Source organism: Cupressus sempervirens, chromosome 4, assembly GCF_028749045.1.
Source record: "Cupressus sempervirens isolate cs-2001-9-10 chromosome 4, ASM2874904v1, whole genome shotgun sequence".
Classification (NCBI taxonomy): Eukaryota; Viridiplantae; Streptophyta; class Pinopsida; order Cupressales; family Cupressaceae; genus Cupressus; species Cupressus sempervirens.
The window spans coordinates 479579487-479607168 of NC_143121.1; the positions used below are offsets into that span (position 1 = coordinate 479579487).

The following is a 27682-nucleotide window of genomic DNA, read 5'->3' on the forward strand; positions in this document are numbered from 1 at the left end:
TCTATCTATCTCTCTATATATAGGTGTCTGTGTGTGTGTGTACATATACACACACTATATATATACACAGTTCAATAAAACATAACACAATACCCCAAGTTGATTAAGTTGTGAATTCTTCAGAAATACTTTGCAAATCTTATAAATTCAAGGACCCTGTCCCTAAATAGTGGTGAGTCAGTGACAACACTAAGGACCCCATCCCTAACTCATCAAAGGTAAGAGAATACCCCATCCCTCGAGATCTTATTTCCCCCCATTAGTACGAGCTCCAACTGGAAAAAAATAGCAACAGAAAACTAAGAAAATGAGGAAAACTGTCTTTGCAGATTAACCAGGTATGGAGATGCTTTGTAGCAGTAGCACCATGACACTTTCATTCTACATTGCCAAAGAACACTTTTCTTGCAAGCTTCACTCACAAAAAAAAAATTAAAATTAAAATGAATAAATCATCACAAACAGAGAGAATAATTCAGTTCAATAAAACATAAGAATATTAATACAGTACTCTATTCACTTTCAGTCAGCCAACACAGTCAAATTAGGATTGTAATCAGCCCAATCTAAACACTCGTTATGAATGAACTGACTTCATTGTGATCTAAAAACCACTTGCTTACTACATGAAATTGGACACAAGGAAGAATAAAATTATTAAAAAGGAAAATAAATTCAATGTTAAGACAGACCAACAATGAGATTCAGAGAGATACTGGAGAAAGATTCCACCTAGAATACCAATTTTACTATACGGGGCAACCCGAACCATCAGGTTTGCTGCATGTGGATCACAATGTACAAATCCATGTTTAAAAATCATCTCTGCAAACGCCTGGCTAATCTGCAAAATAAATGAGGACTTTGGTTTAGCCCAATAGATGTAAACAAATGAAAACAAGTGCCTTTTTTTTTTCACTCCCATAAAATATTGAAAAGTTTTTCTAGTATGAAAAGTAATATTATAGAGGGATTTGATATCAGAATTTATAAATATTGATTAGAGGGCTTACAATTTTCGCAACATCACTTGGCCGAATCCCAAGTGCCTTGATGGCATCCACATCAGTGACTCCAACTCCTTCCATAAACTCCATTGTCAGTAATCTTGGTGTGCTCAAGCTCCAGTTTACATTGGGAATATAAATATACGGGGCAAGATGAGGAGATAATCTTTTGAAATTATAAATACAGCGTTCACTATTCTTTGCCTCATTTATGAAATCAAGCTCCTGGAGTTGAAACAACATATCAAATTATTAGACAAGAGAAATCATTCTCCGAGATGAAAATGGCTAACACAACCTGAAGCATATAATTGTCCATGTATGATAAAAAAGAATAAATTGTTAACAAAAGGTATATTTCTAGTTATGTTAGAAAAGGATGTATTCATTATATGGCACAAATGTAATATCTAGGGATCATATACTCAATAAATAACTTCTACTTTATAATTCTCAATAGAGATCAGCTTATTGAGCATTTCAGCTGCCCAAGCCTTACTCTCCAACCAAAAAATATCTAGTAAGAACTATATTTTCGTTCACTAGGGTCTTCATATTAGCAAAGAAAACATGATGATACAACTCAATGGAAAGAAATCAGTAAGCTTTAAAGATGATATTCTGATTAATATCACTTCTACATGTGCTAATAGAAAATACTTACCTTTGGAAGACTCTCACGCACTTCATCAATCAACCACCTACAAATTAAGTAAACTTTTATCAGGGTGAGCAAATGTCCTACAAACTCCTAATAAACTGCATTTATCTGCAACTATCGAAACTTTACCTTCCGCAAATCTAATAGCAATAAACTTTTCACTGGGGCAGATGTTTTAATTCATTTGCCTTAAAGTAGAATTACTGAAACAAAAATTGTTAACAGGTAAATACCTATAATCAAATGCAGGAAAAATCCAGTGTAGAATATTGGTAACCAGCTCCACAGTTGCAGTATCAATAGCTGCTGTGTTGGTCAAATGTGTGTGCTGAACCTAAACAAAGATCATCTCACCAGAACAAAATTTTAGTATCAAAAGAATAATATGAAACTGTAGACCATATAAACTTTAAAGGCATGTATAAATAATTATACCTAAGGTATAGAAACAGATTCTACACGAGCACAGAAGAAAATAACAAAGCAGATGTAAACCTAGGTGCAACACAAGAAACATAGGATAAGAAAAAACACATTTGACTCAGGCACTCTTGAAAATGATTTGCATTCAAGATTACCTTGACAGCAACTTTCTTGCCATCAAATGTGCGAGCAGCATGTACTTGAGCAAGTGAAGCACTTGCCAATGGGATGGGATTGAACTCTGAAAACACCTTCACAAGAAACATACAATACCATACTTTATCATTTACCAAAGTCGCATGCATTCCCTCAACATACATCATCAACATAAGCATTGGGTAAACCTTCTCAGCTCCTTTCATATACCTTGCCACACTAAATGAATCGTCATTCAAAGAGGAGAAAAATCAAAACATACTTCGTGGGGAAGCTTGCCAAGCTCTTCTGTGAACACATCACAGACTTGTGAATATGAAGATGTGGGACACTTGTTCAACATTGAAGTCCTCATCACTTCTACATACTCCTGAGGTATCAAGTATTCCTGAAAAATGGCAACCATATATTAGAAGACTTAATAAAATATATTCTTTTAAAATTGAATGGATCAAGATTATGGGTTTTGGAACTTAAAGATCACATGGAATTTATATATTACTTTGGTTATGGTTGGTCTCTCTTGAGTCAATTGATAGTCAAAGAATGATTCCACAACTTCAAAGTTCAACTCCAATATTCAACATGCACAAAATTCATTATAATGTCCATTACCACCATATTTTTGCATTAAGTCTTGAGGGAACTTAATTCGAAGAAAGAGCATGAAGGTTCCAAAAGGACGTGCAATTATGCAACCAACAAAAGAATTCCAGCTAAAAATTCTCTAATCATCAGAATAGGTTAATATTTCAAAATGTAAAACTTGATGTTCAATCATCTTTTTATTCTCTCTTATTAACAAATAAAGAGAACTACGATACATTTTGCAGTGCCAGAATATGCATTTCATGTTGAAAAATAATATATTGGTAGTTAGAACAATGTTCAGCAGCGAAAAAGAATGTGATGGGAAATGATCCTAGAGAAACACTGGATTTACAAATCTTCTTACATAGAAATAGATGGTTTTTAGTATTTTCCAGAATGAGATATCCCAAGTATGCAATAACAAGAAAAACATATGAAACCACAATACGCTCAAACAAAAAAATTGCCATAATCGAAGAATCCTAATCAGACTTGAAATTGATTACAACTGAAAATATGTGTGCCCTTGGTCTGCAAATGATATTCCATATTGGGAAGGGCAGAAAAATGACAGATAGTTGGATTGAAGGAAGCTCGTATGGATTCAGAACTGCTTTACTTATTGGCAGTGTAGGAAACCGCTGTTATTCTGACTAGATTTACAGTTGTGCTTGATGGTATCACTCTGTTACTGCAAGATTAAACTCCCTCTCTACTGCTGATGATGAATTTACAGAGGCTCAATGGCTGTTTCTGAGATAGTATCTAAGCTGGTGCCATATACTGGAAATAGTGCAATTTGCAGATGGCAATGTAGGCGCTGAATACCTCAGTACCAGAGTCAATATATATCAGGCACAGGACAAGATACAAACTTGATGGTTGGCATCAAACAACTCTCCCATGACAACTCGATCTGTGTGTTAGAGTTTGATCTTGATATCACTATATTCAGTAGGATGTATGCTTCGTACTGTTACAGAGATCACTGAAGTTTGCAGCCAAGAAGTAGTTTGGATTTATATGTTAACTCTGGATTTTGGACTACCTACTGATTGGCATTATTAATTTTCAACTCTGGAACAAACTAACTCTTCACTGTCTAAAACAATATTGTCTCACCGAGGAGACTTTACATGATTGGCTCAATGATGCAGACTAGAGAGGCTGTTAACCCCCAAAACTGCAAATATGAAACCAACTCCAATTCATGGATTGCATAAAAAGTAAACATCTCCATAATGATTAAGCTCCTCCACAAGCTGCATATATAAGAGACTCACAAGCATGTTCCCACCCAAAAAAAAATACAAATGAGCCCTAGAAATTGAAATAAAAATGGCCCCATCCTGAGAAACACATCAAGCATTTGGCTTAAAATGCAAAAGCCAATAATTCCCCTGCATGAAGCTTAATAAGGGTTACTAAGGGACTTCTTTTAATAAAAATAATTAGGGGAGAGGGGTGTTGGTTCCCAAAACCACAGATTGGAAATCCAAGAGCTTGTCAATTCTCCAATAGGATTCCACAAACAGTTCTGGCCAATGAACGGAAATGAACTTGATACACCTGCACTTCAAGCTCCGCTACACCTAGGCAGGTAGACGTTCAACTCGAACCTAACCACCATATTCAAGGCTTTTATAGAGTGAATTTACTTGGCAAGGTCCTCAAACTGAATCAAAATGAAATTGAATGTTGAGTGCTTAAATTGGTTGAATGTTGAATGATTGAATTAATTAAATGTTTTGTATATGGTTCTTAACAATTGGTTTGATGCTTGTAAGGAGGAAGATATAGATTTTATGACTTCAAATATAAACCCAATAATCATACTTCAATTATTCAAAAGACCAATGCCTTTGTTTATTCGAGCAATAGAATTAACTACAATGAAGCTTTTTACGTACAACTTTATTGAATTCTACACACTTATACTATCAACAATTTAATAATCAAGATGCAACAAATCAAATATATATGCAATCTTAAATTAGTCCAGCTTGAACTTTAACTCCTAGCGTAGGGAGACAAACTAGACACAAATACAGAAACAATTTGATATTTCACTATATTTATGATGATCATATTTAAAATGCTAAATGACAGTGTCCACTTATTTGACATTTAAAATTGTTTACAGAATGGACGAATCAATTGCAGTTTAAATCTCCATACCTTTTGAATAATCAAAAAGCAAAAGGCTTTTATTTACCATTACAATATAATTTTAAAAACTACATTAAAAAAATCATCTTTTCACTCTTTATTCCTCCTTACAAGTAAAAATAAAAAATTTCTTCTTCAAATGCTTTGTCGAATGTCTTTATTTTATTTCCAATTTCCCATGGAACTTCTCATTCCATTTTATATCTTCAAATTTCATGAAAAGACATTTCTAGCATATGAAAAGTCATACTTCTCGGTTTATCAACAAAAATAACTATTTCCTTAATCGCGCCTCTTCATAAGCTACGATAAAGAATTTACATATGATAAATATTATTATGACTTAATCGCATCCTTTCATGAACTAAATTTATTTTGGATTATGATGCCTTGACTGTTTGATGACCTGGCATAGATTTATTTGTGTCTTCTTTCAATGAGAATGTTTGATAATACTAGCCGCACCCACAATGGTCAATTGTGTGTTTTCCAAATGTTGTGAATACTTCCAATTCTGACGTGGATTGCCAAAATTGTATATCTACTGTACTCCTAGCCATATGCCACGATGTGTGAATGTGTTACCGTCACCTCTTTCAAATGTGTTTCTCTTTCCTTTGAAGTCTGTCTAAATATAATTGCACTCAACATTTTCAGAAGGTTCGTTATTATTATTTCATTTGACCGTCGCGTTGACTGTCGCGTTGCTTCCTTAATCGTTGATGCCATACAAGACAAATAACTTTGTTTTGTCTCTGCATTTCATTGATGTAAGTGACTTGTCGATTGTTTCTGTAACTTCTCTCATATTGAGATTCTTATAATATCCATTAAGAATTGATTACGGGCATTCTTCAAGCCTCCACAGTGGATAATTGTTTGGGGCTTTATCACCTTCTCAAAACAATTCAAAAGAGGCACCCACATCCTTCTTTGTTGTGCAGATACACTTCCATCTCGCTAAAAGTGGTCCCAGATTATGCATCATTCCTTCTCCGTTCCATCATTCCATCAAATTCTAAGTTTATTTTAATGATATATCCAACCTAAAAATTTGTTTTGTCTTTAATCTATTTCAATATACCCATGCTTATTCCAAGGCTCTAATTTGTTTTCAAGTGAGAATCCATGTTAGTCACTCATAAATTCTTGGACCACAATTGTTCTATTACAACCGTATATTTGTTGAAGATGTAACTTCAAACGTACTTCCCATTTTCATGGCTTTGAGCTGCAACTCAAATAGATGACTCCATAATGGTGTTCGCCCCTTCTCACTGTTCGCATTTGTTTACTTATGAATATATCCGAATAGGATAACACCATGCCAATCTTTTTTGACTTTGTAGGAGAATATTTCAAACATATTGAGTGTTTTACACATATGCTATTGCGCATCATTGCATGTAAAACAAATGATTACAAGTCTAAATGGTGGTCACTAATGTTTACCTAAAATAATGTATAGGTATCAGGATCAAACATATAAAGTGAGTCTTCCTCATGCTGTCGTTTTATATTATCCCTTTATCTTACAGCTTCTTCATCTCTGACAGACATGTCTATGTCTATTTTCCAAAGTTGCAACATGATATGGAAGTTTGAATAGATCATCTCAATTTTCTGTATGAAGGGTGCAAACTACTAGAACAACTAGAAATGAGTCATCAGGCAACCACTGTAATCTTCTGAAAATGACAACAAAGTCTCAAAAATGTAACGTCAATGTGCCCTATTCTTCTAATTCAATGTCTTTAAGTTCTATTCATTTCAAATGGCTGCTTCAAACTTCACTCACTTAATCACATAATCACTATAAGGATTAAAAACAATGAATTCTTGATGTTTCCCCTCATGGGTTAACAAAGATTAATTGCACACATAAATAAAGTACTAAACAATGGATATAAAGAGAATATAACAGCATTGTATTCATCAACTGATTGCTACATACAAGTTTTCTCCATACCAGCATCTCTCATTCCAAGAGAGAAGTGCATACATATAGTGTCTGAAGGGATGTGAGCCAAACCATCGCATCCAACTTCCTCGGACAGACCAACCGTCTAACTACACGTTTTCCCGACATCATCATCCCCCCCCAAAAGAAAGTTGCCCTGGGTACTCAATACTTACAAAATAGGAGACGACTATACAAATATATCAAGAAAACAGAGACTAAGGGGGAAGTTGTGTCCCTGGAGCGTTCAACAACTAGCGCAACTCGTAGACCTGATCCATGCGGATGCACAAATCCGAGTCCTCGTGTTGACCTCTACGATCTCTTTCAGCTATGTCACAAGGTTCAGCAAATTTCATGAATGAAATTCGAAATCCTGCAAATTTTTAAAAACCCCAAAAGATTCGTTTTCATTCGCCATAAATTCGTACGGAAATTTTGGGTTAGGTTTTTTTATTCAAAATATATTTCAGAAAACGTTCTCTACTGTGTATTTTTCAGATTAAAAAGGAATCGCAGGCTTCATTGTGGAACTCGTTTATGTTGCACTCAAAGATGCAGCTCACCAAGAAAGTTGGCCATGTCTTCTCTGATTTGATAGGTAATAGCTAACTTTCAAGCTCCAATCACTACAAATTGGTCATTGCAACAACTCAATCTGCTGTTAGTGGCTTTGGTTCTATCGTTGACCCTTATGCAAATAAAACTACCCGATAGAGGCTTAAAAGTTGTTCTTTTTTCAACAAGATTGAAAACTGGTACACCCACCTCTACATATGTGGCTTCTACTCCTGTTTTGTCAGTTTTCGACTTCAAATGTTGCGGACGCACCTTAATTTTAAATTAAATTTTTTGTAGAGTTTAATTTTTAGGGTTGTTTTATAAAAATATGTAAGAGGACATTTTTATTCTAAGTTTATAATGATATAAAATAATATTTTATTTATTTTGTATTAATGTTCAATATAAACATTTCATTATTAAATTTTAATATTTTGTTATTTTTCTATATATTAGTTAGTAATATATGAAATTAACAAAATTTGAATTAAAATAAAAATACTAATCTAGTCAATTTATAAATATTTTAAAATTTGTTTAGTTTATTTAATTTTAAAATCAAATTTACTTTAGTAGTTTTAATTTATTCAAAATTATGATTAATTTTAAATATACTTTTAATAAATATTTGTGATTGCAATTTCTTGTGTGCTTTGTGGTTTATATTTATATTCTTGTCTACATTTAATGATTTCTAATCTATTTAGCTATATTAAATTATTTGATAATTTAGTAAATATATTACTTATATTTTAAAATAAATAAATTATACAAAGGCGAATTTAATGTCGAATTTTTTTCAAACTTTTTACCTTGTCGAACTTCATCCGAATTTTATAGTTCCTGAATTCAAACTCGAACTCGAACCTTGTGACTTAGTCTTTCAATAAGAGTGCAGCTTCCACAGCCTAAGCTTCCCTCTATGTGCAGGCTACTTTAGCCTCTTCTAGCCCCTCTTCCGCCTGCTCCTTATCTTGTAAGAGAGTTGCATGCTCTATCACCCAAGCTGCCTGCTGGCTAGCTAAATGAGTAGCTAGCTCCTCCCAAGCCTTCACCTCGGCCTCTCTAGACCTCTCAGCCACCACTTTGTCTACCTCTGCACACCGCTGAGCATAGTAGGCGTCTTTATACGTGGCTACTATCTCATGTGCAAGCCTCTCCATGATGTTGGTGACTGGTCCCAACTCGAGTTCTATAGCCCAATCTACTAGCATCTCCAGTGTCTCCACTACTTGCCACCCTCTTGCCTCAAAGCAAGAGTGAAACCGCTCAGGGCATGTTTTCCTTATGTAGGCCCGGATCAACTGCAATTCTCTTCTTCTGGTCAAGGCATGTTGTCCAATCACCCTACCTCTTTCTAGCACATTCTCCAAAGCTCTAATGTATGCCCTAGATCTCTCCTCATCCAACCCATAGGAAAAGCTCTCCTCGTCCTCCTACCCAATCTGCTAATCTGACTCAACCTCCATACCTACTATGGCGGCAACTTCCACTTCCAGTGCAACCTCCTCGTCGAGCTCATCCTCGGATAGTGGACTCTCCTCCTGCGGTGCTACTCCTGGTGTTTTGCTCAAACCCTCTTCCCATCGTGGGGACTGAAGGGAGGACCAACGTCAGCAGAAGTGAATCGGAACTAACGTCTCAAGAACATGCTAGCTTGGCTCATCACCTAGACATCTTCCATCTCCGGTTGGGCCGACTACACCACGCTCTCTGGTTCTGCCAATAGGGTAGAAGCAATGGTCACAACTGCCTTGGTGCCAATGACCTCTAATTTGACCTAGGGCTTAGGAAAGCCGCTCTCATCTGTCTCTACCTAGTGTATTTCCATCGCACCTTCTACTAATCTAGGCTCATCTAGTCAGGGACAATGTCGGTTACTCTCAGCCACCTGGGAAGACACTTCAACTATCTTTGTCCCCATCACCTGCTCAATCTCTGTAGTCGGCACCGGAGTAGGTATCATAACAATCTGTGGTCGGCATCAGAGTAGGTGTCATAACAATTTGTGGCCTCCTTTGGCCGAACGATGGAATGGAAGGAGTGACAATTGTGGGTGTCAAGTAAGTTGTCACAAGTAACAAAGGCAATGCGAACAATGACTTAGGCGGAGACACTGTTTGGGTCACCTCTGCCTTGTCCTTGGCTTGAGAGCTGTCGCTCTCTGAAGTAGTCTACTCAATCTTTGTCTTCACGACCACTATCAGTGTCACCCATGCTCAATACTTGCATCACTCTCTTCTAACCAACTATTGTGCCCTCGGTGTCCAAGTGTCGCCAATAGAATACTGGAGGTTCACCCTGCGCTAATTTTCTTTTCGACGGAACCTTGAATACATCAGCCAGAATTTGATGAAGTGCGACTTCTAAAAATAGCTCAATGGCATGGTGAAGCATGTAAAATGTAAGGTGTTGCAGAGTTATAAATTCCTCCATGCAATTGACGAGGACAAATGCCCAACCATATACCATCCCGTTCATGAAGCTATTCATGAAAACAATCTATGGCAAGGCAATATTTGAAGCCCTACTCGTCCCTGTTAGTCAGCTCTTTATTACATCCACGATACACAGCCAATGTCATTCTCTAATAAAGTCACGTTTTAATCCTCTCCTCTTGTTACACTTTACAACAGAATTGAATTCATCCATCATGAGGTCTCGACCCACCAGCGTCACCTAGTACTCCTTCTGATCCTGTGGAAGTTTGTGATTTGTGGTTACCACCTTGCGGCCTCCTTCGCCAAGAATACCAAGGACTAATAAAATCACGGGCTTTGAACGAAATCGTGATAGGATGTTTTTTGTATTCAAATGAGCTCATCTTGCTATGTCTATTATATGATTCAATCATAGTTCTCAATAACGGCTTAAACAACCATATGAAAAATACTGGAATTTGAATGGTCCAATGCACCTGCACACACATCAGTATTTGTTTGATGAGGTCGGTATCTGGCGTCTCCTACCACCATCACCTACACTCACTACCATTTAAGCCTTCAAGCTGAACTGTACAGTGGGAATATCTACATTTTGACCAGTTTGTTGCACTTTCGAATGCACCTTTTGTTTCTTGTTATTGGACGGGGCTCCTAGTCCTGGTCCTGCAACACGGATTTCGAGGCCAAAACTTGTGCATTTTTGTCCATACCAAAACCCTCTGCTTCCAATTGGTCCTTCCACTTTCGCCTCTTTCCTGCTAACTACATACTTTAAACTATTTAATAGTTTCTTGTTTTGTCGGTTAGGGTTGCCCTGCGGATGCAATCCGGTTATGCCTTCCTCAGATGACCACGACCGTCACACTTTGTCTTTCCCTCAAAGCTTACTTATGTGTCATTGCCTCTCCGCAGGTGCTTCCCTTGATTGTTGTTTGGTTCCGTGTTGTTCACCGCAATGCCTGCTACTTGTCCTTGAATTGGTGGCAAACTTGGCTATAGTACAATATATATGGTGTGCCTGTGGTGTCCATCAATTCCCTTCTACATGTTTGCGGTTTCTGTCAATTCCCTTCTATGCATCCGCAAGGTGCTTCTTCGTGAGTCCCACGCCGCGGGACACATGTTGCTTGCAGAACACATGGTGTTCGTGGGACATGTCGTCCAACTTTTTTTTTTCTACTTTACCCTTTCGTGTGATGGCTTCCTTGCCTCTGGTGGTAGACCTTTAGCTTCAATCCGTTGACGGCATTCAAAATCTCTCTACCATCAAGTGTCCACAACTTTACTGATCCATTAGCTGCCACTTCTCACACTTTATACAAACCGAGCTATTTCACTTTAAATTTCCCAGGCTTTATTTCATTTCACCCATTAAATTTCAACACTAACTATCTAAGTGTGAACTGCATTTGACAAAGGTGCTTGTCATGCCACACTTTCCTCCTCTATTGTGCTACATTCGTCGCCCATTGCACCATGGCTGTTTTCTCGTCTAGCTTATTCAAGTTATAAAGTCTTTCCCTCAGAGTATCCATGTCGCCAAGCTTGTTATCAATGGTGATCCATAGGCTGGGGACCATGAATTCCGCAGGAACCACTGCCTCTTGTCCGTACATCAATTGAAAGCGTGTCTATCCTGTGGTCACCTTGTAAGAAGTCTAGTAGGCCCACAACACCAAAGGTAATCTCTCTTCCTAGTCTTCACCTTCGACCCTGCAAGACTTATAGATGATGCCCGCTATGATTTTATTAGCTATCTCTGCCTGACCGTTCACTTGAGAATAATTTGGGCTCGACAATGTGTGAAATTTTTTTAATTTTGTGGTCAATAGCTTAATGACATGATTCACGAAATGACCACATCTATCGCTTGTTAATTGAATTGGGATGCCATATCTTGTTATGATCTGTTCGTAAATGAACTTTGTAGTACTCAATGATGAGTTATTCGTCAACGTGTGTGCTTTGACCCATTTCATTAAGTATTATGTGGTACCTACAATATACCGACATTGTTGAGCACGACTAGCCTTTAAAAGTCTGATGAAGTCAAGTCCCCATCTCTCAAATATCTCCTTGGAGTGGGAAGCATTGAGGGGTATAAAATCTCGTTTGAGGGATTTCCCAACCCGTTGACATGTATCACATCCAACCACCCATTCTCTAGCATCATTGTACAAAGTTGGCCACCATAGGCCTATTAAGAGCACTTTTCTTGTCATTGTATTGGACCCATGTGTCCTCCTACAGGTCCTTCGTGGGCTTCCCGAAGCACACTCAGAACTTCCTCCTCAATCACACATCGCCTCAAGACTTGGTCTAGGCCCATTTTTTATACAACAGTCCATTAATTAGTTGGAAGGTCTTGCTGCTGAGGACCAACTTCCTTCGCTCACTAGGGGGCATGTCCAGAGGAAACTAAGTTGTAGACAAGTACTCCCCTACACTTGTATACCATTTTGGGAGTATGGCAATATGAAACAAATAGGAATCTGGAAAGTTGTCATTTACCCCAACGAATGGTTCACCAGACTTAATTAGTGACAATTGGTCTACAATAACATGGCTACGGCCTGGCCGCACAAAAATCTTGAACATAAACTCCTAGGGTAAGAGGAGTCATTGGCTCACCCTCCCTTGAATAATCTAGTTTGTTAACCAGGTACATAAGGGCTTGGTGGTCCACATAGAAGGTGAATGGAGTTGCCAGTAAATAGTGCCTGAATTTCTAGACCGAATAAACCATTCTGAGGGCCTCCCATTACGTGGTGTTATAGTTCTTCTCGGCATTCAACAGTAGCCTACTTGTGAAGTATATTGGGTGATCAAGTCCATGTGCCCCTTCCTAAACCAAGGTGGCTCTAATGGCATAATTGGATGCGTCGACATGCACATGGAATTCCTTGTCCCAATTTGGAAATGCAAGAATAGGGGCTGCCAACAACCTTGTTTTCAAATCCTCGAAGGCTTTCTCTTGTTCTCCCTTCCAAGCATATGGTTTCAACCTTCCTTGTGAGCCTATCCATTGGATATGAAATTTGTGCCGAGGAAAGATTTGATGCCAGTTACGTCTGTAGGAGCCTCCATCTCTACTATCACTCGTACCTTATCAGGATCTGTTTTTAGTTCTTTGCACACTATGTGCCCAAGCAACTTCCCTTGTGGCACCATAAACCGACACTTCTTGGGGTTAAGTGCTAGACAAGCTCGCCAACACCTTTCCATGCACTCCCCCAAGGCCATAATGTGCTTGTCATGTCCGTTGAATATGGACAGTCGTCCAAGAATGCTTTAAAGTTCCCCATTGAAATCTTATCAAAGATGTGTAAGATAATCTACTGGAAGCTCACTGGTGCATTGCAAAGGCCGAAGAGCATTCGATTGTAAGCGTATACACCATCCTCCACTATGAAGGTGGTTTTCAGTTTGTCTTCCTCCGCAATAGGTATCTGGTTGCATTCAGAGAACCCATCCATGAATGAGTAAATTTTGTAGCCGGCTACCTCCTCCAATATGTTGTCCATGAACGGAATGGGAAACGGATCTTTAATGGTTACTATGTTAAGACATTGAAAATCCACACAAATGCAGATCTGGTTTGCTTCCTTCTTCAAGGAGATCACGATGGGTGAGACCCATTCACTCGTGTCCACCCAAAAGATAATACCCACCTCCAACATTTGTTCAATCTCAACTTCTACTCTTGCGGTATAGTTCTTGTTCATCCTATACAGCCTTTTCCGTATAGGTTGGGCTCTTGGAACTAGGGGAATTCAGTGAACACATAGCTCGGGAGGTACACCCTTCAGGTCCTTATATGTCCAAGCAAAGACATCCTTATACTCCATAAAGATTTTGAATGTTGTAATTTTTAACAACAGGTCCCAATAATCCCATGGTCTTTGGGTTCTCCTCATCTTCGAGGTTTATTTCCTTCAGCTTTGCCTCCTTGTATTGAATCCGCTCATCCTTAGGGAATTCGTGGGCAAGACTGTCCTCGACCTGTGCTTCACCTTCCTTGTACTCTCTGTATTCCTAAGGGAACTCATTGGGATCTTCTTCGATTTCAAGCACATTACAGGACAAAAGGAATAGTTTATAGTCATTCATTTTTCCAATGGAATAAGCCATCCATGGAATCTGTGTCATCTTCCAACTCCAGTACCCCTTCATCCTTAGGCTCCATGCTCCTCTTCCCTTTGTCTCCCCCATTGTCAGATTCAAAATCTGATGAGGATGCCATTTCTTTGTCAACCATCTGGGTTCTAAGATCCATTACAAATTTTCTTCCCCCCTTCTCGAATGATAAGGGTATTCTTTTTCCAATTATGGTTTGCCTTGGCGGTCACCAACCAGCCTCTTCCTCGGATGGGGTTGATGGAACCCAAAAAAATTTCAAATCAATTTAAACAATAATAGTCTTGAAGAGAGTTTTTTTTTATATAGAGCAGAAAATGATAAGCAAGGCTATATATGAGAAATGTCATTACCAATGTTCAGAGCTTGATAGAAATGTATTGAATTGGCTGCCATCAGAGACCCATGTTTTCACACAATTTTCTGGAAGATGTCGTGGTGCTTAGCATGTTTTATAATAGTGAAAAGGATGAATCCTACAGTTATAGGAGAAATTATCATCACGGTATGCCAACAGCTAAAGGATAGGTCAAGGATCATGTCTGATATAGCCTGTACACTTTCTTGTATTGCTGATGATGTACTATGAAAGCAAGACTTTTAATCCTTGGAATCAGAAGATACATATAACCACCTCTGGTTGTAGACTGGGTAATACTGTAATCAGAATGTTCATCAAATTTTGTAGGTATTTTAGTGATTCTCTGTGAGGTTGATAATTGAGAGTTTGTATTCAGAAATACATATGAAGAGGTTTTTCACTAGATAGCAAGCGTATATGTGAGATATACAGCATGAATGCAATAAATGATGCATAGTTGCAATATTTGCCAAAATAGTGCAGTGAAGTCATGATCCTGATAATAAATTTATCTTTTGAAGTATTGGATTCCATTAGCAGCGAACTTTATGAACAGTTTGTATTGATTCAGAAACCAAAAGAGTATAAAATGTCTGCACATAGTTCAGAAATGCAGATAATAATCATGCCAATCTCCTGTCAAAGCTTCTATCTAGATAATGCTCCAAACAAAGTTGCAGGAAGTCAAATCTTGCCCACAATTGTGTCTCTGCTATACATATGGTGCAGTGATCCCAGTCAGAGAACATAAGTGCAGACGGTAATATTATTATCATGCAGGCTTGATGAGAACAAGATTTCGAGTCCACCGATGAAATGAAGTTCCCGTCTCACATTACATTGAAGTGTGCAGTATCCTCATGTCAAATTGGTTAAGATCTGGAAGTTATGTTTTCACAATCCGCCAAGTAGTTATCATCGTATTACTGTATATGCGTGAAGCTACGGGAGTTATTTGAAGGCCTAATGATTATGTTTCAGAGAACCGTTGAATCATGGTTTTTTGTGTTAAATATTGCTAATCATTGATAAACTTATTTTGATTTTGTATTCTTGTGCAGGTCTAGAGAATATATGCTGAGGAAAAGGAGGTATCGAATTAAGCGTATCTAGGCGGCGAGCGTATGAAACGAGAAAGACTATTTGCAACCCAAGCACAAGGAGGAGTTCCGCACAATTCACCCCATCTGTGTATTCTCCCATTCAAATGTCCGCGGGATTGAAGGAATCACGTCATCACCGTTGGAATCACGCAATAAGAAATCGCAGGAGAGCCGCCAGAATTCCATAATAATGTTTTCCAACTATAGCAAATACCGGTCACGAGAGTGCACATCGTCTATGGCAAATTAATCGCTGTGCAAAGGCGTGAATACCAAATTATTATCGCATGAATGAGTGCATGGAGAGGGGTCCTGAAGCGGTTTTTGTAAACATATAATCTATAATATGATGCTAGGATGCACCACCAGCCAAAAGACGCACCAGCAGTACTTCCGATAATGACGAATAAGTGATAGAAAAGATGGTATCTCAGATCGAGCGGGAGGAGCATTGAGAGTGTCTGAAGTCATTGTATAATGGGGTTGATTCACGCAAAGTTATGTTGGAGGGGTTATTTTATTTGATCGGATGCAAAAGACTCTGCATTAATGCCAGTGGGAGATATAAAGCAAAGGCGTTTAATTATATTTTGATAAATTTAAAACACATAAGTTTTCAGTATCCGTTAGTTTTATTTATGAAGAGACGCAAGGCTTCGAACGCAACTGATGCCCTTTGGACATTTATAAATATATGTAAAGTAGAACCAAGGAAGATACAACAACATTCAATTTTCATATTTGAAACTTTTTCTTAGCCTGTTTTATGATATGTTATACCTTCTCATCGGCAACGGAGTGACCTATTGAACCAAGCTTGTGGATGGTGGATTTTTGAGTCAATCTCATTCGATCCTGATATATTTGCTGTGGATAGATCATCCTTAGGGAGTGTCTCTACTTTTAATTTTTCAGGCATAATCTGTAAGCACATTTATTTTATCTACATTAGAGTTTAACTCATTATTAAATTGTGTCCTTTATAAATGTCTTTTATTTATATTTTATAAATATTTTAATATTCAGAATAGTGGACGGGATCATTATTGCATTTTAAATTTGATAATCATAAATATTGTGAAATGATTTATTGTTTCCGTATTTATGTCTAACTTGTCTCAGTAAGAGTTAAAGTGCATTTTAGACTTATTTAAAATTGTATTTAAATAATCGACCCATCGCATCTGATTATTAAAATTGTTTATAATTCAAATATATTGGATTTTATAAAGTTGTACGTTTTAATTGATAATTTTGATTCTATTGCCCATTTAATTAGGCACTGGTCTTTACTCCTGATTCATAATCCATATGCTGGCAATTGTTTAATTTCTTGCCTTTGAGAAAGTAATATATTCATATGATGCATTAATCTATATTCATACTTTATTTAAAACATTATTTCAATCATTTATTTTTGTTCTCAATTCATATATCGCAAGTTTAACGTTTTTCTATATTTCTTGCCATTTGGAAAATGTTATTGTGTTCGCATTCTAATTGATCTGTTTTAAGTGTCTTGGATCTAAGTGTTTCGTCCAAGATTAGGCGCACCCGCCTCGGTTTTGCAGAGCCAGAAGTGCAGGGAACTTGGACTGTATTATCTAGTTCCGTCAAGTTGGCCTTAACCAGTTGGATATCCCAGCATCGAGCAGGCAAGGCTCGTAGGATTCCAACCTACGGTTTTGGGAACCAACAGATTGGCGACTCTACTGGAGAAGTCGCAAGTAAGATTTACTTACTCCAGGACCAGTTTAGAGTTTCATTTAGGCAAAAGCCTAGAGGTGAGATTTCTGATTTCGTCTTCTTTCACTTAGATATAGATACATTAATAAGTTTTCTTTTATTTCCATTTGTCGTTTATAATTTTCAGATTCCAACATTCAAACTTTTAATTATCATTGTGATAAAATCTACAAATCTTTTCTAAAATTTCAAAGTTGTGCTCAAAAGTCTTGAAGTTTTGGCTAAAATTTTCATTTTATTTGATTTCTTTCCTTACTTTCAGCAAATTGTTTTTCAAGTTATTGGCATAAAGCTCTGCTGGATATAGAACCCAAATTTTCATTTCTTTATAGAAATTGGCGACTCTATTGTTTAATTTTGCAAGTGTATGTGGGGTAGAAGATCAGTAAACCCCCAACCTAAAAGACTTGTGCAACTCACTTTTGAAAAGAAGTCAAAGAGTAAGAAAGGCAATCATCAAAAGGCAAAAATGTTTTATACAGGACATAGAAATTTTCAGGAAAGAGCTAATAAACAACCTGAAGTTTGTGAATCAAGCCATAATAGCCCAGAAAATGAAGAAGAAAACCCGTTCTTTCATATTCATAGAATTGATGAAGAGCCTCAATGTAAAGTAACTCGTATAGAAGAAGATGATGAACAAGAACAAATAATGCAATGGGGCATGATAATAAGGAAAATGGCTGAAACTACGAATGGAAATAGTGCTATATTGGCAAAAGCGTTAAAAATGCAGCCGGATGATATCCTAGCAAAAATAGGAATGTCTAAAGACCTTATTACTTCTCCACCTAAAACTCCTAATGAACAAAGGTCAGATAAGTGGAGGGAAGAAAAATCAGATCAAAATACTCCGCCTAGGTATAATCCGCCTCACAGAAAAAATTTGGAGACACAATATGCTACTAATCATGATAATCCGCTATTTGAGAATAGAAGAGAAAGAAATCAAGATAACAATTTTAATAGATATAATAATCAGCGAATATGGAACAATGAACAAAATAATAAGGGAATTCAGCAAAATAGTGAGAATACCAGACAGCCTTGTGGTGCAAATCAAAATAACAATAATCAAAACCGTCACGAATATGTGGCTCAAAATCAAGGCAATAGAAACCAAGTAATGCGGCAACCTATGGCAATCGAACACTATAGGCAGCTTGACTTCATTGGGATTCAAGGATATCCGAATCCTATTTCAAATGATTTGAGGAATGCCATCCCAAAATTTTCAGGAAATGGAACAGAATCAGCTAAAAGACATGTTATCAACCTGAAAAATGTGATTGAAGATTTTGAAGAAGAACATGAAGATGTATTCATGAAATTGTTTGTTCAATCATTAACTGATGACGCTACGGAATGGTCTAGAAGCTTGCCAGACAGATCAATTTCTGGTTGGTGTAATTTCGCAAATCAATTTATTGAGCAGTTTGGGGATCACACTGATACATCTTTCGCATCACATGAGTTGACTAGCATTAAGAAGAACTCAAATGAATCAGTATCAGAGTTCAACAAAAGATTTAATAAAGTCCTTAACAGAATTCCAAGAGAAACTAGACTCGTAGATTCATTCTTGATTGATTTTTATTTAAGTGCCTTTGATAGCAAAACTCACTACGAAATTAGATCTCATAAACCTTCCTCGCTACCCCAAGCTTTCAAGGTTGCCATGACTATTGAAAATGATAGGAAGGCCGCAGGAAGAGTTAATAAGAGGGATGATTCAAAATTGTATAACCCAAAAAACCCTAAGAAGGACGAATTTAAAGAAATAATGGATATGTTAAAAGAGATAAAAGTCAAAAATGAGAAGCCACCCATTAATAAAAATAACAGAGTAAGATTACATGATATGCCTTATAACACAAACTGGAAGGATGGAAAACCAGAGAGACCAACTCATCTAAAGATACACCTGATCCCTTGAAGAAAGTGAATATTGTTGATGATGGCCCATGGTGTGATGCGTGTAGGCTGCCCCACGATCCTAATCATTGTACTGTTGCGCAAGCTATTTCTGAAGAAGGAAATCAGGAAAGTGAAGAACAACCCGTGATCAACACAATATCGTCTGAACCAATATGGGGAAGAGATGAGGATGATTCTGGGGATGAAGATCAGAATGCTGATTATTATTACAGAGGCTCTAACCAGCAGCGATGTACTCAACAAGTCTTTTCAGATGAAGAAGATAATCCTACTCTTTGTAGGTTAACACCAGAAGAAAGAAGAGCTTATACTATTGCCGCAGTTGAGCACGCTAAACATACATACCAAAGAAGGAACAAAGATAATAATACTGATCAAGGAACTCCTGCTGGTATATTTGTAAGGAATCAGCAGCATATTGACGCATCTAAGAAGCCTGAAAATCAAGCTCAAACCAAACAGAAGGAGGGTAACCAAACTTATAGAATGACCAAGCAACCAATTGTGCAGACTCATGGTAAGAAAATATCCGATTGTCATAGTTTTATGAGTCATGCTTTATCTCAATTAAAGATTACTGTGCCACTAATGGATATGATGAAATTTGCTGATTACAAGCATGAAACGGTGAAGATATTGTCTAGTGTGCAAGATATTAACAATAAGGATGATGATAAAAGTAATGAAGAAACGCCCATTGTATATCTAGGAACAACATTAAATAAAAGGGCAAATCAAGTAGACCCGTTCTATTTAACATTGTTGATAAACAATAAATTAGTTTAAAATTGTATGATTGATTCTAGCGCAGCAGTCAACATTATGTCTGCTGATGTAATGAAGGAAATAGGACTAAAAGTTGATACCCCTTATGGAAAGTGTTATGCCATGGATAACAGATCTGTACCTGTAGTTGGAATAATTAAAAATGTTGAATTTCGTTTTCCATCATTTCCGCATATATCATATAGAACTGACATCACAGTAGTAGAAATATCAGCAAGTTATGGTATGTTGTTATCTAGGCAATGGTCGAATTTGGTTGGAGGTCATGTGCAGTTAGATATGTCTTATGCTACTATTCCTGTCGGAGGCAAGGAAATACGAATCGAGAGGAAATACGAATCGAAAGGGAACCCCAATCGTACTATTTGGTCGAAGACTACATTTTGGATCCTGAAGTTAACTTTTGCCATTCGGACATGGACAACTTCCAAGTAAGTATAACCAAGCCCACTTCTAAGATTGTTGATCCAATTTCAATCTATGTAAGAGAAAATTGTAATGATGTTTGGCAAATGGTTTTTGATGGCGCATGTAGTAAGGAAGGAAATGGGGCTAGCGTTATTTTTGTTTCACCATCAGGTAAAACTTTTAAATTTTCTTTCTTACTGAATTTTGAATGCACTAATAATATTGCTGAGTATGAGGTGTTAGTCATTGGTCTTGATATTGCTAAAGCATATAAGATTAAAATGCTCGCTGTTTTAGGGGATTTAGATCACAATTGATTGATCCCGTCAAGTTGGCCTTAACCAGTTGGATATCCCAGCATCGAGCAGGCAAGGCTCGTAGGATTCCAATCTACGGTTTTGGGAACCAAAAGGGGTCATATCCTTTCTGCTTGAGAGGAATCACCATGAAGTCCAAAATGAATGGTTGTGTACCGATGGTTACCTTTTGCGGCATCAAGGTTCTCAGGGGTTTGATGCCATGTTGATCAACCTCGAGTAAGTTGAAGGTCGACGGCCACAACATCGGCTTCCCCAAACTTTTCCAAGTGTCCTTGGGTAGAACATTCACCCCTGACCCACCATCCATAACCATGTCAGTTAGGATGGTGGCCGAGGATACCCATATCCATTACTGCAGGATTGTGTACACTATTTATAGCCAATTTCATCGAGTCTATTGCAAAGCCGCTAGGATCCTTCGTTCGTTACATTGTACTTGTTGGAACCATTGGGCTACTGAACAAGGCTGTTTTTAAATGTGGCATCATTTCCACGAGATCCTTGAACTCCACAGGCACTTCTAACTACAGCATTTACCTTAAAATGTTTTGCTCCGCTATGGCTCAAGTACAAGTGTTAGAGGTATCTCCTAGGTCCCTTCGAGCATGTAGTTTTTTCTCAATCTTGGCCTTCGCCTCGAGTAGTCTTTTCTTTTCGGTAAAAGGGTCAAGATAGATGCCCTTTTTCGCTTGTGCCCTTGTAATCGCCAAAATGTCCTCCTCAATGTCTCCTTTCTCCTCATCAAGGAGGTTGCAACCAGGCTTTGGACAGGTGGCCTCCTCATGGTCTCCTGGTCCGTGCCACCTACACAATTGCGGAGTCTCCTCATTCTAGCAGTCCCAGGCAAAGTATCCCCACTGGTTGCAACACCTACATTGAATCAAAAGCCTCTAATCATACTGGATCCAAGGGAAGTTGTTGTTATTATTGTTTCCTCTATCTCCTCGTCAATTATTTTTGTAGCCATCGGATGACATAGTATTTTTATTGTTTTGTTGGCCACCCATTCTAGATGTGGAAGCTTGTTCTTGAATGAACGCTTGTTGATTCCTCACTCTCAAATTATAGGGGCATTCTTTCATGGAATGTCCTGCAATCTGGCAAATGTCGCAAAAGGATTTATTCTAACACAAACCCTTTATGTGCTCGGCTTCCTTACAATCCGTACACCACATCTCGTCCTCAGCTTTACTTGGTCCTCCCTTCGATGTCTTAAGTTCCCTCATCATTCTCTGGAGATCATTTTGTAAAGCATGGACTTTCTAGGTCCATTGCACAGTTATACGCATTATCATATGATGTCGGAGGTACGATCTTCATCTTCTTCTAGATGCAGGCCTTTAGTCCTTCGACGAACCACAGCTTCTTCAGTTTTTCGGTTCGAGCAGATGCCATCTTTCTGATTAACTCCTTCAATCATCGCCCATAGGCCATAACAGATTCATTCTTTGCTTGCTTCGTCCTATAGATTTCGGAAAGGATGTCATTATCTCTCAATAATTTGTACCGCTTCTTCAGTTTGTCGGTTGGGACAGATGCCATCTTTTCGATCAACTCCTTCAATCGTCGCCTATAGGCCATAACAAATTCATTCTTTACTTGCTTCCTCCTATAGATTTTGAAAAGGATGTCATTATCATCATCTATCAATAATTTGAATTCTGTTTGAAATTCTTTCTTTACATCTGCCCATGTTACCATGTGATTTTTGTCTATATCGAAGTACCAATCAATGGCTCCTCTCAATGTGGCAGGGAATTGCTTGACCCACTCATCCTCATCAATGACTGTTGGTCGTCCATATGGTTTCACAGGTCTAGCAATGCTGGACAAGATCTTCATTTGCCTGACCCGTGAATTTGGACAATTTTTGCTTAATTGTGGCCATCATCACTGGTTGTTGTACGAGTGGCTGTTGTATGGGTTGTACCCTTGGTGGGGTTTGTGTCTAGCTGCCCGCGTTGCCTATATTGTTCAGGGACAAATCCCAAATTTCTACTACAAAACTGCCTTCCCATGTTTGGTGTACCAAATTTGAACTGAGTGTCCTAGTAAGGACTGAACAAGATATCTTGGTTGTCACGTGCCTATGCCGCCTCAACACCTTTAACTACGCCAGTTCCTTCTTCCCTTCTGCTCCTTGTTTCCTCTACTCGTGGCATGATGGACAAGTTGAGAAATTGTTCCTGCATTTTTTCAATCAAATTTAGCCTTTTTGCCTCACTTCCACAAGTGACTCCTCCCTACTTGTCACTCTCCTAGGTTCCAGCGAATAGTAGTCTTCGCCTTCAGTTATTGCCTCTCCCGTAACACCCCCACAGTTACCTTTGGCACCTTTGGTTAACCCGTTGGTTGGCTGTCCTTCGGCGAGTTGCCTAAACCTTCGTCAACATTCTACTTGCTAGGCAAAAATGAAAGCATCATGTGTGGCTTCTAAGGCATTTAGTTGTTGCTTCTTATTCTTATCTTTGTTTAATTGATTTGGCATCAATCTAATCAAACATTATAATCATCATAAAACAAAATGTATAACACTTTTTTTGATTCATATTTTTGTACAATAGATCAACTTTACGATCTCGTTATTATGAATTTTTCAGTGTTCTTTATTCTTCTCTGCAAAGCTTAAAGCTCATGGGTTTGTTCTTTGTTGAGTGTCATCACGCTCTTTCTCCTCGCAACGGTTACGTTCACGTTCGGCAAAGTCCCGGAGGACTTGTTGTTGGCATTGTTCGCGCTCTACTTCCTTTGAGTTATGGTTGTCTGCACCAACAGACGAGGTGGTTGATGCTTTTAAAACTAGAGCCCAGACATCAATGATGATTAACAGCAATAAGAACCGAGCCAAAACTGAAACAATAAACACGAGAAATATCTTGGGAAAACCCTTCCAGAATGAAGGCAAAAACCCAACCACACAATAAAAATATCATTTTATTGATCATAAAAGTTCACTGTACAATATTATTCGTTGATGCAAGATAAATAACAATAGGAGACTTCGTATAACCATCGAAAGTCTCTTGAGTTTTCTAAAAGAATAATTCCTTAAAATACAACTCTATGTATTTCCACACCTCAACGCATGTTGAATGACCATGTCATTATAATTAATATTACAATTTAATCAGAAATGTCCTCTTCAACTAAAGGTGAACGTAACAGTAATAACGTCCATATTTCTAGTGATAAAGATCTTTATCACAGCTACAATCTTCAACACTCCCTCTTAGCCAAAGAAAGATCTTTAGCTGAACAATCACACAAGACTACAACCGAAATTTCATGGAATCACTCAATCATGAAAACTTGTAACAATTACTTATTGTTAATAGTCATGGAATCACTCAATCATGAAAACTTCTAACAATTACTCCTTGTTAATCATCATGGAATCATTCAACATGAAAACCTATAACAATTACTCATTGTTAATCATTATGGAATCACTCAATCATAAAAACCTATAACAATTACTCATTGTTAATCATCATGGAATCATTCAACATGAAAACCTGTAACAATTACTCATTGTTAATCATCATGGTATCACTCAACATGACAGATTTGTAAGACTCATAGCTAAGCCTTTAATCACAAACTCTCTCAATGTGAACTGTCATGGAATCTCTCCACATGACATCCAACTCCAATCATGGAATCTCTCAAGATGATGACATCATGGACTCTCTCAACATGATGTTCACTATCGCATAGTGAAAGAGTTATCACAGCTGATCTTACAATCTTATTGTTGATTTCACATGAATAATAACTCATAAAATCATAATTGAAACTCTTTTCCAATACGAGTCTCAAAAATCTACTATACAAAAGCATGCAAAGGAAAAAGAAAAAAAAAGAGGGTTTTTAAGAGAACTCCCTCTCAATCAAGAACACTCCCTCTGAGCCAACCTACCTCTAAAGCTGATAATATCCCTCTAAATCACAAATTCCTTTTGAAGAAAAAAATAAAAAATATCTCGCCATGATTTTATAAAAACATTCTCATGTTCATGCATCCAAATCCAAACTCCTACTCAAGGCGAACCCCTATGAACAAGAGATTCAACATGTTGGCAAGCAAATGAACAACCCCAACATGCATCCAAATACATGTGATAGGGCGCCATCCTTGGTGCTGTTTGACCACTCTATTCCACACAAGAGCTCCCATTTTCTCCTAAATTGATGAAGATGGACCAAACAGAGGATTCTCCTTGAGGGTTTGGAATGAGATCCTTCTCAAAAACCTGATGGTAAAGTTGTCCCGTCCTCTTTTCCTCCTGTTATGCCTATCATCAAAGAATGGCACCGCAGAAGCCCTTATTGTAGAATCATGAATCAAGTGGACTATTTTACTATCTCTTCGGTTGCTACTAACTGATCTTCTTCCTTCGATATCACATCAGCCTCACCAGGGCATTGACTATCTACATGAAGGACCTAGATAATAGGTGTAGCACGATTTACAAATTTTGGTCCCTCCAAAAATATTCCACCATGTGTTACATATACTCACTATCGTGGCACATGAATTTACTACAATTACCGTTACTGATTCATTGCTTGAGTTGAGGTTGAGACACTCCATTGTCTAACTTTTGGCATGTCAGAATGGACGAGAGACTGAGAGGATCCACCGATGATAGAAAAAAAATGATAAATTCCAACTTTGCATCCATGTGACACAAGAATGATCTCCGATCACAATAAACAAGCGAAACAGAACTTTCTATCTCTTGATAATTGTATTGACGTGCAAAGAAATCATCAAGACTGTAGAGCTAGTATATTATTTGCCTCCCATCGAATTTGAAGGTTGAACTACTCTACGCAGTTGAAGACAGGAATCATTAGCATTAACTCTCAAATAGACATCCATGATAATACTAATCACACACGGAAATATATAACTCTTTTATACTAAGGGTCGACTGAAACTCATGCATAGAGTTTATGGTGCATTACAAAAGGGTGTTGCTGCTCGATGCTCATGCAAACATGTCACAATGAATACGATATGTAAATGAGCGGATGAGAGAATAGCAAAGTTACCTATGATATGCATACAAATAATAACATAAGCATATCTAAATTTTAATAAAAGAGTGACGATTCCTATTTCTCTGCCAAATCTATTAAAGATGAGGCTACACCCTATCGGAACAAAGACTTACCTATGTTAAGTAACGCACAATATCACGACTAACTGTCGTGATCGTAGCATGTTTGTTTCATAATGATGTAAAATAGTCTCTCTTTCTCATCAAGATTCAAATAGCTAAAAGAATGAAGTGATACATGCTTCTTGATAACCACCCCCTGTAAAAGCTCGATCAAAAATTGAACTGATCTTTGATTCTCACTCATTAGGTTCATCAGATTATCGATGTGGTTTCAGGTCCGCAAATTTCACAGCCAGGTGCAATGGGTTTGATTTGCTACTAATGAAAAGCTTTACTTCCACAGATTGGAACATATACTAGCTTTGGTCATCTAATGGTTCCGATATCTAGAATTTGCAGGCAATCAATGCCTTCAGATTTTCCCAAGAAAGCTCACTCAATCAAAATAAAAACATTTTGAAATATAGATGATAAAGATAATCAATCCTCTGAATAGATACACACGCCAAGTAATTAAGACGAACAATTTTATTGTTATCAAAACAATGGCTCTGATACCATGTTAGAACTAGAGCCCAGAAATCAATGATGATTAACAGCAATAAGAACCGAGCCAAAACTGAAACAATAAACACAAGAAATATCCTGGGAAAACCCTTCTAGATTGAAGGGAAAAACCCAGCCACACAACAAAAATATCATTTTATTGATCATAAAAGTTCAGTGTACAATATTATTCGCTGATGCAAAATATATAACAATAGGAGAGACTCTTTGTATAACCACCGAAGGTCTCTTGAGTTTTCTAAAAGAACAACGCATGTTGAATGGCACATGTCATTGTAATTAATATTACAATTTAATTGTAAGTGTTCTATTGAGCTGAAGGTGACCGTAATGATAATAACATCCATATTTCTAGTGATAAATCTTTATCATAGCTACAATCTTCAATAAATGCAACAACCTATTCACCGCAAGGCTGATGTTGAGCATGTCCCACACACGGTTTTCATCAATTTCTCCTCATATGGCTTCCCTTCGTACGAAAGTTTCGATTACTGTGTAAAGTGAAACAAGGAATTCAATTGTTAGAGCACGCTCCCCTTCAAAGAGTTTTGTAATGCCTTCAGCATTGGTCCTCGCATTCCGATTCTCCTCAAATGGTAATCCCATTTATCCAGTCGTTTTGTTATTTCCCAGATTCAATGGGCAACGGTGCCAAATGATTTCCCTCGTTGGTTAACAAAGATTAATTGCTCACATAAGTACTCAACAATGGATATAAATAGAATATAACAACATTGTATTCATCAACTAATTGCTACATACAAATTTTCTCCATACCAACGTATCTCATTCTAGGAGAGAAGTGCATACATATAGTGTCTGAGGGGATGTGAGGCAAACCGTCACATCCGTCTAACTTCCTCAAATAGACCAACCCTCTAACTACCCGTTTTCCTGACAACACTTGACACCATTAATGATAAAGATTTGGGCTCCATCAAGGGGCATGACACAATACATGCTAAAGGAAAAATTAGGATTTTCATGTTTAATAGTGGTTTTGAACGTCTACTGCTCTTAATACAAACATCCACAAGGATAACCCTCAACTTTCTTCTTTGCACCATCTACAAATGATTCCAACTTTTGTGGAACAAAACTATGTTGCCACACAAAACAAAAATTTGATGAGTTGTAATTTACAAATAGTATTTGTGACTCGTAATCATCCCTCTCCTTGGTGATCAAGTCCTAGCTGTCCAAATGTTGTCA

At 37.6% G+C, this 27682-nt stretch overlaps 1 protein-coding gene across 5 annotated transcripts in view; it reads right to left on the minus strand.

The window, feature by feature from the left end:
- ATH9 (ABC2 homolog 9) overlaps positions 1-27682 on the minus strand; it is a 229610-nt gene that overhangs the window by 147822 nt on the left and 54106 nt on the right. For 4 of the 5 annotated variants that reach the window (XR_016363885.1, XR_016363886.1, XM_089825590.1 and 1 more), the window contains 6 exons: positions 2510-2635; positions 2247-2342; positions 1902-2002; positions 1672-1708; positions 1014-1232; positions 733-844 (listed from right to left, as the gene is read on the minus strand). Coding sequence is in view for 3 of the 5 variants with exons in the window: in XM_089825590.1 (XP_089681716.1) it covers positions 733-844; positions 1014-1232; positions 1672-1708; positions 1902-2002; positions 2247-2342; positions 2510-2635 (691 nt within the window). In the remaining 2 variants the exon portion in view is untranslated. The remainder of the gene's footprint in view (positions 1-732; positions 845-1013; positions 1233-1671; positions 1709-1901; positions 2003-2246; positions 2343-2509; positions 2636-27682) is intronic. The other variant, XM_089825591.1, reaches the window with a different exon arrangement.